Raw genomic sequence first — 16,216 nt, 5'->3', positions numbered from 1 at the left:
CCCCTGGGAGCTGGGGGTGGGGAGACCCGGATCCTAGGCCATAAATGCCAGCAGGCTCGGCTGCCGGCACAACAGTCACTGATTAAGATGAAAGGCGTGTGAAGTGAATTGAACCTGAAAGAGCGGGGAAGGTGGCCTACACCAGGCCAGCAGCCCAGACCCTGGGCTCTGCTCCTTTCATAAGGCCTCACTCCTCCCACCCTCATCCACAAAGAAACAGAAACACATTGCAGAAACTGACAAATGAGCAAAGAAGAAAAAGATCATCCCTAATTCCACAACCTTCATTAACAGTCCCTGGTAGTTTACTGGCATCATCTCCTTTCAGGCTTTTTTTGGAGGAGGGGCCAGGTTGGCCACATTGCAGTCCTGGGTGAAACCTGATATAGATTCACGCCCCTAATCATAAATTCTGTACTATTTCCCGGCTTCCCATCTCCGAGTTCCACCATTTACTCTGTTAGATTTAGGGCAAGTAACTTAACTCCTCCTTTAGCACTCGGCAAAATAAGGATAATTAATTGTACCCATCTTCTACGGCTGATGTAAGAATTATATGCAATAAATATTACACGTTAGATGCTTCTGACAGTAACACACGATGATCTAACTACTTAATATTCAATTATTTTTCTACTGGCTGAAAATCTTCATCAAATAGTACATTGTTTAAGTAGACTCCTATTGCTGAAGGCTGAAGTTGTTTCCAAGATTTTCCTCTTATAAATAATGCACTGAAAGTTAAACATCTTTATGCATAACATTTATTTTATTCTTTACGTTGTTTTCTTTGGCTAGATTATCAGCAATAAAATCAACAGATCCAAGAGTATATGCATTCTTATAAGTCTGGATCCAGGTTATCAAATTATTCACAAACTATTAGGACTTACAGTGCTTTCAGAAATTTATGAGGACGCCAGTGGAATGAGATACATGCAAGTAACAAGCATTATATTGAAAAAATCGGGGCAGTAATTCATGGGCTCATAATTCTATGCAGCAAACGACAAATTATCTAATATTTGAAATTTGCTTATCTTTTTGTTCTGGCCAAGAACAAAAGGAGTTTCAAAATGCCTACTTTGTGGGTGTTTACTGTCACCTCCATGTGGGGGTCTGTGCTGGCCCCTGGGAAGGCACAGGACATCTTTCTGGTGTGGGGAAGGAGGCGGTCATCACAACACCGAGTTGCCGCGCGTGTAGCAACGGCGTGTCTGCATTCTCGCCTTTGGTCCTCACAGCAATCCTGCTTTCATCTCAACCATGAGACCTTGAAGGCTCAAAGGAATTTTAAGGTGGTTGCAAGCCATTCAGACAGAGGAAAACAGAGCTGGAAGAACTTAGGTCTCCCGTTTCCAAAGGCAGAGCTGTTTCCATATCAGCAGGTTGGAGGTGAGTCAGGGCAGACAGGAGGGGCTTTAAGCAGATGCTGAACCAACAACCTCAATGCTGTATAAGACACCAAGTGGACGGAGCCAGGCTGCAGAGTCAGCCTGACCCAGAGATAAACATTGTCTCCACCACTCCCAGCCTAAGGGGTCCTCAGCAAGTTGCTCCCTTTCTCCTGGGCCTCAGAGACACTCATCCTACAGGGCTGGACGGCAAGTGGACTGCCGTCTCTGCCAGCGTCTTCACAGTGAAGCGACACACTGCAGACTAGCATCTCACTTCAGAGGCCAGGGCCTGCCAAACACAGTTTTTAGCTAAAAGTACTTTTTAACTAAAAGTAGTCATTTACCTGCTTTAATTTCTCATGGTAACTAACATTTTCTGTTCTTTAGTTTTTCAGTAGCAAATGGGGATAGTGACTGAGGATTTCTGACAGATGGACAGATGCAGAGAGCAAATGCTATGCATATGTGGAGTCTGATACCTTGCAAATCCGAGAGAAGGCTTAAACTACAGCAAAATGGAAACTGTATATCTCTCTCTCAGCATGAGAAAAATGCACTTGGTTCTTTTAAGTTGGTTCTTACCACTTTATCATTTAGACTTAGGGCAAGGGAAAATTCCCATTATCCTTTGCTTTGGAGACATCTACTGTAACACACAAATTTTAACCCCAGAGTCAGCTCCTGTCTCTCTGGTGCAGAAATAAAAATCACCTTGCGGTAACGACTGCCACCTTGTGGCCATATATGAAACTGTCACTAGGAAAAATAGATGGCCCATGTTAAAATAAAGGCTTCACGGGCTGAACACTGTGGAAATAACATGTGGACACTAGTATTTGGCGATACTGTAGAGTTTATATTTTCCTGGAAAATTTTGCACTGTATATTCTATATTTGTTGGTCTCCCAATCTGGTCCAGGTTAAGTTCTTTTCTACTACAACACCCTGTAATTGTTGGTAAGACCTCAGACTGCTTCCATAGAATCACGGGGATTTCCTTCGGTAGGTAAAAGTCCCCTGGAGTTGGGTAGGTGACGCTTCTTTATTTGTTCATTAGAGTAACTTGAAGCAGCCACTGCACAACCATGTCCGTCAACTGTTAATATCATCTAACCCAATGTCATAGAAAACCATCTGCACTTTGGCGCAGCCCTGGAAAGACGACCTGAGCATAGCCCTGTCCGGCTCATGGAACGAGGAGAAGGTAAGCCTGAAGCTCAGGCGGGTGACCAGTACCACCCATCAGTCTTGCCTTCTTCACAAGGGTGTTCTCAAGCTCAGGGCTGTCACCCCACTCTTCTCTGGGAAAACAGCTGGATGAGGGCGGATGCAGGGCTTCAGGTGGACAGAGCACAGAGCATGGGAAATAGTGTTTTGGGGATACTCTGGGTAGCAGTGGAGAATGGGCAGAACCGGAGCTCTGAAGGAACCATGGACCCGGAGATGGGAAGCAAGAATCGGGCAAGGTGGTAGGGGCGGCATGGACTCCAGGGACTCCAGGGCTCCTGGAGCCACCGAGGACTCTGATGAGGGCGTGGCCTCAAAGAGCCTAGACCACGAGGGGCGGGAAGGAGTGCAGAGGAAACCGAAGCCCAAGAAGCTATTACTTGAACCCCAGCTCCTTCCAACATACTCAGACAGCATGGGAGTGCACGCTGTGCGTCCCCTTTCACACACCCTCCTGTCTCCCGGCTTGCAGTGTTCCCCGCTCCGTCCATTCCCTGAGCTGTACATGTGTCTTTGCCAACACAAGGGACCCTTAAACACACGTGAACGCTCAGCCTCACTCACCGTCAGAGAAATGCCGGTTAGAACTCCAAAGACACCTTTTTAAAAATCTCTCCAACCATCAAAATGATAAGTAGCATGCCATGACAGGAGGGTGGGGGAAATAAGCCTTCTCACACATGGTTTGGGAGTAGGAATTTAGAAATACAGCCAGCAATTGGTAAGAGCTTGGGCTCAGCAGTCAGACTGAAAACGTCTGCCACTTGGAAGCTAAATTTCTTCCTGCCTCAGTTTGTTCATCTGTAAAATGGGAGTGATGTTAACAGAACTTACTTCATGGGATTACTGTAAGGATTACTGAGATAATACACATAAAGCACTTAGAACAGTGCCTGGTATTCAAATGATAAAGTGTTAGCTATCTTTAACCACGATGGGGAGAGAGGGCCAACGAGATAAAATTATAAATGCATCTACTTCTGACAAAGCAATATCACTTCTAAGAGTGTATCATATAGAAGTCATAGCACAAGTACCTAAAGATAAAAGTACAAAGAGACTCACTGCAACTTTGAAATAAAAGTCTAAGTACAGCCTAAATATATAGCAATAGGAAACAAGTTAAATGAATTGCATCATGTTCTTAAAATGGAATAATAGTAGCCATTAAAAATGAGGCAGCCAGGTATATACAAATATAAGACAATCTCAAGATACATTATTACATTTTTTCAAAAAAATAAGGAGAATGGGGATGCAACTTACAATATGGTGACTACAGTTAATAACATAGTATTGCATATATGAAAGTTGCTAAGAAAGTAGCTCTTAAAGGTTCTCACCACAAGAAAAAAATTCTGTAACTGTGTGATGATGGATGTTAGCTAGACTAATTGTGGTGATCATTTTACCACATATACAAATATCAAATCATTATTTTGTACGCTCAAAACTAATATAATGTTACATGTCAATTATACCTCAATTTTTTTAAATGTGTAAATTTTGCGAGATGCATTACAGAGATTTACTTCCTTAATAAAACTGTTTTGGATTTTTTTTTTCCTTAAAAAAAGGATCCAGAATGGTGGACAAATACATACTATCATTTGTGCTTTTTAGAAAAATAAATATGGATGCATATATGTGGTGTGTGTGTATACTTTTGGGTGCAAAAAAACTCTCTGAAAGGCTGCACTTGAAACCAGTAATAATTGTTCCTTTCAAAGAGAGGGTATGGATACTTGGAGGATGCTTATACTACCCATTGCAAAAAAAAGAAAATAAAATGGTTTTCAATAGTTAAAAAATGCAATCTGATATGTCATTCCTCTGCTTAAATGTCTTTCATTTGTTCTTAGCACTAAAACCCTAGCTCCTTTAACAGCGCCTACAGCAGCCTGGGCTACTTCTGCAGCCTTAGTTCTCACCAGGCCCCTCCTCAACTTCACATTTTATGCTCGTGAGCTTTATTTACACCTCCTCTTCCCGTTTACTAGTAGATCCATGCCTGAGCTGTTTAAACTTTATTCCATATTCGCCTTCATTCTCTTTGCTTGACTAATTCTGACTGGCCCTTCTGGTTCCGGCATAGCTGTGACTTTCCCTAGAAATGCATCGCAGCATCACTGGACCAGGTGGGACGCCCCCATCCTGCTCCCATCACACCCTTTACATCCCTGATGGTAGCAGAGGCAAGGGACATGTCCTGAATTCTCTTTCAGAATGCCTTTGACAGCAAGAAGATTAAGAAATATCTGTGCCAGACCCTCTTGCTGCCTTCACAGGAGCCCTCTTCCCTCTCCACTGACAACAGGAGCCCAGTTCTGAGCCCAACGCTAAATGGGCTACAGAGTGTCCTGCCCCAGGGGACACGTCAAGGTTGATGTGAGCCAATCATGATAAAGCAGCTTATCTTGACTCGATATTTGCTCTTCCAGCCTCCTTTGCAGCTCAGGGTGAGCCTGTAACTCAGGTCTAGGAAAGATTTTTCTCTCCTTGATAAAAGGAGAGTGGTCCATGAAGCCCTTCTGCCTCTGTCCCCCGAGCTTCCTGCTTCGGATGCTGTCATATGAGGTGTGATGTTTAGGACTGTGGCAAATACCTTGAGACCCACGGGGAAGAGATGTCTGACGTCACTGAGCAACTAATCCAACCCTAACATCGCTACTGTCAGACTTCCCAAGAAAAAAGTCTGTACTGATGAACTAAACTCATCCTTCCTGTCTGTTGTATAAACCACTGTCAGTCACATGTTCTGTTAACTGCAGCCCAAAGCATTCTTAATTGCACATGATGGGATAGACAGAATCCCACAATCAGTCCACAGGATCAAGCAAAGGGTCCTTGACTGAGGCCGGGAGCAATGCCCTGGGACATTACAAGTCAAGGTGCCCCCTTCGGGCCTATCCTGGTCTGAACTCTTTTCCCCAGGTCAGAACCAGTTCAGCATTTAGCAACAGAGCTGAGGTTAAAGTCACCAAAATAAGCAGTCCCTGATGTTTACTGTATTCCTAGACTTCTGCAACCTTCACTCTGCTAGAGAAGACTTATGTATGAAGATGTTTTCAATCTTAGGACACACAACCCTCAAAGTGATCCCTCTCCAGGACAGCATGAAAGGAAGGAAGCAGTTAGCTCATTGGTTCTTGTCATCAGAAGTCACTGGATACTTCAAATGACGCTACCTTAGGAGTCCATCCCCCCCAAAGTTTCTAATACTCTACTTTATGAAATCTTCAACATCTGTGAGCTCAGCTTTTGAAGAAAGGAGGCCACTGAGGCAGTGAAGGTGGGTCATACTTACAGGGGTCTGAAAGCAGCAAAACAACTGAGTGAGGAAGGGGTGATTGCGGGCCAAAGACAGGATCCTCTTCTCTGTCATGGTGCACTCCACATCGTCATCTTGCAGGATCACGTCCTTCTTTAGCACCTTCACGGCATAGAGGTCTCCTGTTTCTTTTATTCTTGCAAGCATCACCTATGGCAAAGCAGGAGGAGGGAGCGTGAGAACTCATGCAGCTCTTAGGGTGTGGCCTCGTCTGGGGCAGAAGACAGATGGCACATGGGAAATGGGCATGTGTATACATACATGCACAGGCAAACAACATACATGGAGCAGGCATCCTTTAACCACCCAAGCACTTGGCGCCAAGACTCACTTTCCCAAAGCTGCCCTTCCCCAGTACTCGGATGAACTCAAAGTTGCTGATCCCAAGTCGGTTGGAAGAATTAAGCCCAATGCCATTTCCTTCTTTGATGCTCTCCTTTCCTTGTCGTCTTAGGGTTGATCTGGAAAGAAGATTCTGCAAAGGAGAGTAGGAATACATCGAGTCAGAAATCACAGTGGAGCATGAAGCATTTATGGATGAAGAAGACCTTACTTGCAGCTTCAACCCTCAATACAACACATGGGGAAAGATCAATACAGCTTGACATGTGATCAGGTTCTGCCACTCAGAACTGCTTCGGCACCAACTCCTGATCTGTGCTTACTGTATTTGGGTCAGAATCATTTAAAATATATCTAAGCCACCGAGTTTCAGTTTGTGCTCAAATGGGAGTATATAGAAAATGTCTCAGTCTGGTCCACCTGCTTTCTTGTGGTGGCTTTCTACAGGGTGGTCAAAGTTCCAAGAGCGCCACCTGGTGTCCATGTCCTGCAAATAGCAGCTTTCACAACTGCTCAGAGAATTGAGCACCACTCCACACCAAGAACGGATGAAGCAACACTTCTATACATAATATTTTAAATTATAAAAGAGAAACAAAAGTTACTGTAAATATATGAAGGGTAAGACTGACAATACCTATAATCTCATCAGCCCTCCTCAAAAAACAAAAAATAGAAACATACATATACACACGTCTATCTTTACACTTAATTTAAAAAAATACAATAAAATTGTTTCATAACACAAGTTTTAATTTAACATTTTCCAGGCATATTATCCATATCTCTAAATTTCCTTCAAGAACATGAGTTTCAAAAAGCTGTCCAATATTCCATTTCATGGATATATCACAACTGATTCACTAATTCCTGGTATTGGAAATATAGATGATCTCCCAGTTTTCACTAGTATAGATAACACACAGTGACCATACTTGCATGCAAATCTTCAAATCAGGGTGATTAGGAGTCTAAGCTCTCAAGCAGGCGGCCTGGGTTCAAATCACAGCTCTACAACCTAACCCTGTGACCGTGGACAAGTCACCTACCTCTCTGAGCCTCAGTTTCCTCTTCTAACAAAGGGGATGTTATAGTACCTGCAACATGGGTTGTTATGAGGAGCAAATGAATAACTGCACTTAAAGCACTTAGACCAGTGCCTGGCACGTTCCATAAACCTAAGCTGTGTTGTCATCTTCATCAACACGATCATCCTCACCAACATCGTCTATTTTCTTAAGATAACTTTCTGGAAAGGGAATTCTTTGGGCCAATGTGTTAATTTTGAAGACTTCTGATACATGGTCAACTTGCCCTCCAGAAAGGTTAACCACCAACACAATGAGAGCTCCCGGTTCACCACAGAGAACCAGAAGTAGGTGTGGCCTCTTTGGGGAGTTCTCTAGCCCCATCCCACTAGTACAAGACTCATCCCAGGGAGGGTGCTACCTAAAGACAAGGTGACATGCAGGTGTCTACCTTGGGGTATTTATAAGACAGGCTACCACCAGATAAGAGACCAAAAGTCTGACATCCTGGAGCATTTGACCTATTTAGCTAAAAAAAAAGCTTATCTAGAGTAACTCCTAAGCAATGTTTGTAATAAACAGCTGGGCAATATCCTGAAACTACAAGGATTTTTCTTACTCAACCCAGTGAAACAGTGATTGAAGATATAAAATGGATCACCTTTAAAATCCAATTATTTTAATAGTTTCTCCTCTAGATTTCTGATCATAAATTTTTCAAAGATGGAAAAATTTTACCAGCTTGAATCTCACTTCCTCCACTTAAATACTTCCCCTGCCAGAAAACTCTAAATCCAGTGTCTCAATCTTTTGTTTGTTTGTTTAACCCATTCTTCTCTTTTGATAGACTGAAGATGTCTCTCTTTAATGCTGTACTGTCAGCTAACAGGTAATTTGGGTTTTCTCACTATTAAGTATCAGAACATGAAAGATACTTGGTTCAAGTGACAAGTGGCGCTGCCCATTCCTAGAGGTTGTGCCACATGGCTCAGCTTATTTCCACGGTATTTCAGAAGCCCTGGGCCAGGCCGAAATCCCTAACCTACACTCTTCAGGCACAGCTGTCCCATGCACTGGAAATCCCCCTCACGGTATAGCATCCTGACTGTCTGTCCACAAGAACGACACACAGACTTGAAGGACTTTGCCAACGCCTTCCTGAAATCAAGAAATGCAATGTCAATCCAAGCCCCTGCTTTACCAGGCAGGGCCCTTCAGTGAAAAGGAAATGGGGTGGTTAGTGATGACACTGTTTGGATAACCAAGAACCTGACAGTGATTGCACTTCCCTTCCTAAGTGCCCAGAGAGATTTGACAGTTAAGTCTAGAATTTTCCTGAACCCGGCGTCAAGCTACACATTTCAGAACCCTCAGCCATAACCACGGCTCTTTCCCAATTCTCAGCAGACCACAGCCAGGAAGGCGGCAATAGGATGTGGGCCTGGGATGTGGCTGAAGCTCTAATGGACAACAGCAGGTGGGGGAGGGTCATCAGGGCGGTGGCAGGACACAGCGACTGACATGCTCCACCCACTCCCACCAAGAGGAAGGAACTCCTGTCTGTGGCTGGACTTGAGATAAATCCACGATCCATAAACAAATACTACACAACTGCTGGATTCCAGGCCTGTGGAGAACATCAGCTCTTTAAGTTCAACCCCTTCAGAGAGAAGGAAGCAAAGGCCCATAGTTACTGGTCAACTGCAGTGCCGGGGGCCCCGACAAGAGCAGAACCGAGGACCCTGGATTCCAGGCTTTTCACCAGACCACAATGACAGGAAGCTGTTTAAAAAAAAAAAAATCCCTTTTCTGCTTCTTGCTATATCTGCACGCTCATTATTTCTTGTTATATAATTGTATACAGAACCTTATTTGTGGAACAAAATGCTCTTTAAAAATGCAATAAATCTGTTTATTGTATTTGCTGAGACTAGGAACTTTGATTATGCCACCCACAATACTAGGGCTCGCCACATCTGAACAACTTCTAAATTACAAAATATGAAAATAGCAAAGTCTCACCGAGGTGGGAGAAATACTTCCGGGTTGGAGGCCCATTCCTGCCAGAGTCTTGGCCAGCTCTGCTGCATTCACTCCACAGTTTGGGGCCACGTTCGCCTGACATCGAATGTGTACATTCATTTTACATACTGGATGGAAGAGGAAAAGGGAATCCACGTTCAGAAAGGAGCCACGTCAACATGTGCTGTGAAAGAGAGCTGAGATAACCTGAAAGACCGTGACTGAGGAATTGCACAGGCTGAATAATGATATCTTCTCATCAAATTCAACTGACACTCACAACGATCCCTGAGTGTAAGTAAATCCCTGATTTTTTCTCTATTTCTGTTCTGTGCAGAAGCAGTAAGCCTGGCATACGGAAGAATAATACATTTCAAATTTCTTTTTGTTTTCACTGTGACTTGATGCAAGACATTCACTTAAATCATATTTTAAAAGTCATCACTGATTTCCCAGCATGATTCAATACAGAGATCAAAACATTCATCACGGCAACAGCTCACTCGATTAAATAACAAGGAAACGCGTCAACCGACTTTATGCCATTCCTTGTAACTCTCAATAAAAGGTAGCAGTCTAACAGCCACGTGTAGATGGCTGTTCAGACAGGATGGAACTGGTGTTTCTGAGAGAAATGCCTCTAAGTAAAGCTTTCTTTCTGAGCACTGTCTTTGGGTGGCCCTCACAGCACAGAATGTGGCATCCTGTGCAGCAGCTGTATTTCTCAGTGCTTGCAGCCTGTGGCTTCATGGGTGACAGAAAGCAACTTTTTTAAAGGTCAAGGCAAGCGGCAGTTGGAAGAGGAGAGTGAAGCAAGCTAAGCTCCTGGTGCACAGGAAGCTGACTTGGGGTGATGAAAGACCCGAGGTTTAATCAGCACAGAGTTCTGACATGGTTTCTTGACACGGGCCCTGCTGATCGGAGGCAGGGATAAAGCAGCGTAAGATGTGTTGAGGTGTGTCAGCCCATCTTTGGAAGCATACACAGAGCCAGGTTTCCTGGTGCCTGAAGTGATGCAATTGTAGGGTTGCCCTCTTTAAGAAAAAGAGCACTTCATCAAGTAGAGAACTTGGAAGGTACCTTGCAAGGGAGGAGCTCCAAGGCTTAAGCTTCATTAGATTCATAGGAAATCCACCTCTCTCAGCAAGGCTGGTACGGAGACATACAAGCCTGCCGTGGCCTTTCTAAAGCTCCACGTGACAATAAAAGCAAAAATGATAGGAGCTGGAACACTGCAGGCGTGCTATCCTCAGCACCACCAGGGACAAGTGCAATGCAGATGGATCCCACCCATGGCTCTGCCTGTCAGCAACAACCATACGGAAGCAGAAAGCGACTTTCACGCTAGAAATCCACACCTGGGTGACACCATCCAGCTAACGATCAAGCAGTGCCTGAAACAAAGCTACATGTGAGTTGGCTGCTGTTTTGGTTGAAAAAGAATTATTTCAGGTATCTATGAAGAAAGAATAATTAAATGGTGCTCTGAAGAAATACAAGAATTTGCCTTTCTTAAAGACAAGTGACTAGCCCCTTTTTGTTAATAGAAGCAGGTCTGGTTAAGTCCAGGCAGCCAGTGGAAGCTGTCCAGTTGTACTGACATGAACTCTGCCTCCCCTGGTGACACAGAATGTGTCTCAGGCTTCAGGCTGAAACTCACATGTATTTCAGCACAGGACAGTGCACCCCACGACAGCCAGATTGTTACAGCAACACTCAATGAGAGATGACTCCAGGCCAACAGCCCCTCAACTCCTAACAGGACAGGGACCAGCCCCCATATCCTTATCCTCTGCTGAGGCAAAAGCTCCAAACTCAGGCTCCACTGGACATTGTTGTTGAAGTGCACGCCCTCGCACGGCCACCTACGCTCTGATCTCTATCAAGCTCTTTGAGAAGACACAGGGCGGACTGAGTTATGCTTTTTTTTTTTTTTTTTTTGCGCGTTACGCAGGCCTCTCACTGTTGTAGCCTCTCCCGTTGCGGAGCACAGGCTCCGGACACGCAGGCTCAGCGGCCATGGCTCACGGGTCCAGCTGCTCCGCGGCATGTGGGATCCTCCCGGACCGGGGCACGAACCCGTGTCCCCTGCATCGGCAGGCGGACTCCCAACCACTGCGCCACCAGGGAAGCCCTGGGTTATGCTTTTATAACCCAATTCCTGTTTATTTTTGGTGAGGTGATCAAACCAACTCTCCTGCTAGCTCTTACTCACAACTCAACCTTCTCTGCTGGCCACCTCACCTCCTACCATCTTCCCTTTCTGACCAGATCCCATCTTTTCCTCTTTCAAATACCTATGGAAATACACAATGACTAGCCTGTACTCAGTACTAGATAGAGGATAGCCAACAGGTTAGTTAACCAGACAGGACATTTCATTTAGCAAGTGAGTAAACATTCCATGGTTAGGAAATCTGTGGCTCACATGTAGCTCTCTTTACGTGCCTGACAAGGGACACAGACACAGAGAGAGAGCCACTAAGATGCTCATTTACAAGGTATCTAAAACCATCCGTCCTAGGTCAGATTCTGAACTGCAGAATTCTGAAAGCTCGCAGCAAGGTGTTCTCACGAGGAAGTGGGTACCAAGCCCCCGAGAATCTCACTTTTACACTGAAGTCCTTGTCGCATTATCCCCCAGAGCAGGGAGCCACAGTGATCACAGAACGTTGGCACCTTGTAGTTGTGGACGCTGAACTTGTGTGGGATGTTGATTCCGAACCTCTGCTCAGCGATCTGTAGCAAGGAAACAGGAGGACGAGAGCTGAAATTCCACACCCACACCTTTTGTGAAAACTGTAACAGGAGCTCACCAAATGCAAAGTGTTACTATGACACCTGAGATGAGTATAGTATTACTGCTCAGCCACGACGAATTACCCAGGCCTCACCACGCAGACGAAACACATTTTCTAGCGAACAAGACTGGCTGGACAGAAATGTGTGGTATACATTAACCTGTCCACCATCTTGGGAGATTAATAGAAATTTAAATATTCATTTCACATTTTACATTCACTTGGCCGTGTTTCTCTCCTGGCCAATTCCTCACACCCATGTCTTTCTAGAACCTTTTAACTTCAGGATTCAACACGTCTTTTATAGGCAACATACACTTGCTATCACCACAAGTTCTTCCAGAAATTGCGTCATGAGGATGGGCTGACCCCCAGAGGACAGGGAACCACAGAAGGAATTTATTCCAAAGTGACATTCAACTGGTGATCTTATTCAGCCCTTCCAGCCTCTGCCTGTCTTTGTATTTTGATATCTGAGTGCAAAGATTCTGCTTTTATCTCACAGACATCACTTCTCAGGATCAGGTGAAATCTCACATACTGTTTCCAGCAAATAGTTAAATTAGGCATATGCTCTATAGTCTATATCACAGTTGGAAGCAATAACCACAGAGCCACACATAACAAGTCGTGGGGCAATATTACTCCTCTTGAAACGTTTCTGGCCTCTTTCTCATAAAAGAAAGTACACACGCCTCTGTGTGTACTCTCAGCCATCCTGGGCGTATACTGTAAAGAACCAACAAGTTCCAGAGTCAGACTCTTCAGTGCATCTGTAAATCCACTGCTAACTGTTGGTAATACTCCAACTGCCTTCTACCTCCAGAATTTAGAATGTATGCCCACCTCAGCTGGATGCAATGCTAATGGCAAGAGTGATGTTCAAGGCTTTATGTATAGATCTAGATCCTCCTTGAAATTCCTCGAGAGGCTGGAGGGGGCCAAAGGTCACTTTATTTAGGAAGTGCAATTTACAGTTAACAACATACTTACCATATCAATTCTATCTTGTAGTATGGATACTATTTTAGGTCTGAGGCCGAGAGAGAAGCTAGCTAGCAGAGGCTGGGTTCTACATTCAAATCCCAGTCATCTGATGCCAAACTCAGGGAAATCTCTCTGCAAATTAGTAGAACTGATCCCTAGAGCTTTTACCCAGCTGATCACTAATGGAGTCATTTCCAGGACAGGTCAAGCTATGCAAGTATAGAAATACAAATGCCATAATATAAAAAGGAGAGAAATTTCAATTCTGATACCACCATTGGCTTCAAGGAGTGTGGAAGGGAATTGGGAATGAGGGGGAGGAAGGAAAAGCAGAGGGAAGAAGGGAGAGAGAGAGAGAAAGAGAGACAGAGGCAGCGAGAGGGGGAGAGAGAACGAGCAAGAGAGACAGGGAGCGAGAGAGCGAGATAGAGAGAATGTGCTCGCATGAGCTCATGCAGGCACTTAATCAGCAAACTGCTATCTCACCTTTGAATCCACTTTGTTAATATTGTTTTGGCAGGTGCAGGCTGTAACAATTAGATGATGGCAGCGCTTGTGGACGACACAGGTGCACACTAGGAAATTAAATCCAGCATTATACATTTATTGGAGGCACCAGGCCATGGTGGCTTGATTTAGATGGTGGGCCCACATGATGGCAGCCAATGCTCCCGTTCTTCCTATATTCCTCACCACCACCCTAACTCAGGCCTTTGCTCACGCCTGAACTATTCATACTCAGGTCCGGAACTAATGTCATCCTTCCTGGCTTTCCTCCTTCCTGCCCCAACCTCCAGAGGAATCATCTCGCAGTATATGATTCTGGTCACCTCAGGCCCATAATCTAAAGCATTCAATCGTGCCTCACAGTCAGTCAAACTAGAGTTGAAATTTCCCAGATGGGTTTCAGGCTCTCCCAAGCCGACCCCAGGCTCACCTGTCACCTTTCTTCTCTGGGGGCTCTTTGTTCCACTAATAACTAGACTAGGTGCTCTTCCTGGAGCAAGTCTTCACTCTCCCCAACACACTGTCCATGTCCCTCTCAATCCCTGGGGTATCTTCCTTTCCTATCACTTCACTAAACCTTAAATGTATAACAAGACACAACTTTAAAAAATGTCTCTTTTATGAAAATATACTCCCCATGGCTCCCCTTCTAGACTGAAACTCTCTCCCTCCTCTAGTCTCCTACAACCTCTAGCTGGCCTCCCTCATTTCAGATCTTCCACATACAGCCTCTAATGTCCTCAGGATTCCCAGCCAGCATGATGACTTGAACAAAGTAGGCATTCATTAAGTATTTGCAGAATGACCCAATCAATTGCTTGAATAGTTAGAACTTTCTAAATAACATTTTTTTAATTTTCATTCAGACAACTGATAGAGTGCAGAGTCCAGTTTCCATTAAAGGATGAACATGTGCAATGAAGCAATATGAAAATACACATCATTTTTAAGATCTTTCAAGACATATGGAAGCTTCTAGGATTAAATACATAAAGAGAGATGACATGTCAGCAAGTAGCACTATAATCTAAAACAAATCTAGCTGTCATCAGATTGAATTCTCAGGAGAACCAAGTTGAAAGTGCCCAGAGAACTGGTCTTTTTATATGAGGGAATCCTTCACATAGAAAAATCTTATATTCCAAGGCATTTGTTTTTTTCACAGTCAGCTTGGCTACAGGTTTATCAATTTTATTGATCTTTTTGGAGGATTATTGATAGCATTTGGTTTTGTGGATTTTTTAAATTGTTTTCCTAATTTCAATTTCACTGTTTTGTACTCTATTTTTGTTATTTATTTTCTGCTGCTCAGTTTAGGCTTAAATTTCTCTCCTTTTTAAGATGGAAACTTGGATTATTGATTTTAGACCTTTATTCTTTTCTAATATATGCATTTAATACTCTAAATTTTCGTCTGAGCACTGCTTTCACTGCCTCCCACAAATTTTGATAAATTGTATTTTCATTTGATTTAAAATATTTTTTATTTCCTCTTGAGTCTTCTTTGACCCATGTGCTATTTAGAATATGTAGCTTAATCTTCAAATATTTGGAGGTGTTTGAGCTATCTTTTGGTTATTGATTTCTAGTTTAATTCCACTGTGGTCTGAGAAGATAATTTTTATGATTTCTATTCTTTTATATTTGTTATGGTTTGTTTCAATGTCCCAGAATGTGGTCTATGTTGGTAAATGTTCCTAGTAAGCTTGAGAAGAATGTGTGTTCTGCTGCTCTTAGATGGAGAATTCTATAAATGTCAATTTGATCAAGTTGTGATAGTGCTGTTTAGGTCAACTATATTCTTACTGATTTTCTGCCTGCTGGATCAGGCAGAAATGCTGATCAATCAGAATCAGAAACTGCTGAGATAGTAAATAAAATTAAATCCAACTATAATAGTGGATTTGTTTATATCTCCTTGCAGTTCTATCAGTTTTTGCCTTAAGTATTTTGATGCCCTGTTATTAGGCGCATATACGTTAAAGATTTTTATGTCTTCGTGGAAAACTGACTCCTTTTATCATTCCATAATGCCCTCCCTTATCCTTTATAAATTTCCTTGTTCTGAAGACTACTTTAATCTGTTTGCTTTTTTTAGCATGATTGGTATATCCTTCCAACTAGGCATGTGGTTTTATATCCCTTTGCAAGATGTGAACAAATTAGTGTCCTCATGTCTCCTGACCAGTGTTCTTTCCTGGTCCTTTAACAGGTGGCCCACTGAAAATCAGCTCTTCAAATATCCTGGCACTATGGGCCATGGTAGAAGAAATAAACTAAAAACACAACAGATACGTCACAAATCATGTATTTTTAAACTCAAAAATGTAATCTTGTTTACCAAGAGGTTCTCAAGTTATCTTTGTATGCATGAGATGGACAGAGCATACCCCTGTGCTGGAGAGGTCCAAGCCAAAAAGTGACATTGATTCTGACCTGTGAACTATGCTCTCAGTTGAGGCTGAAATTAATAGCAGAAGGTCAATTATTGTTGTCATATCAATTCAGTTTTTCCTAAATTTGAGAACTCAGAATTGTTCATACATATTAAAGTCAAAATTACATCCAAATGTA

The 16,216-nt window shown here is 43.4% G+C and overlaps 1 protein-coding gene across 2 annotated transcripts in view; it reads right to left on the bottom strand.

Annotated features, from left to right (window-relative positions):
• PRKCH (protein kinase C eta) overlaps window positions 1-16,216 on the bottom strand; it is a 223,959-nt gene that overhangs the window by 80,878 nt on the left and 126,865 nt on the right. For both annotated transcript variants that reach the window (XM_033421268.2, XM_004262103.4), the window contains exons 5-9: window positions 13,622-13,710; window positions 11,957-12,086; window positions 9,348-9,475; window positions 6,287-6,430; window positions 5,932-6,105 (exon numbers count right to left, since the gene is read on the bottom strand). In XM_033421268.2, the coding sequence (XP_033277159.1) occupies window positions 5,932-6,105; window positions 6,287-6,430; window positions 9,348-9,475; window positions 11,957-12,086; window positions 13,622-13,710 (665 nt within the window). The remainder of the gene's footprint in view (window positions 1-5,931; window positions 6,106-6,286; window positions 6,431-9,347; window positions 9,476-11,956; window positions 12,087-13,621; window positions 13,711-16,216) is intronic.

The sequence above is a fragment of the Orcinus orca genome, chromosome 2 (genome assembly GCF_937001465.1).
Source record: "Orcinus orca chromosome 2, mOrcOrc1.1, whole genome shotgun sequence".
Taxonomy (NCBI): domain Eukaryota; kingdom Metazoa; phylum Chordata; class Mammalia; order Artiodactyla; family Delphinidae; genus Orcinus; species Orcinus orca.
Note: the sequence above shows the minus strand (reverse complement) of the source record. Positions and strands in the feature narration are given on the sequence as shown.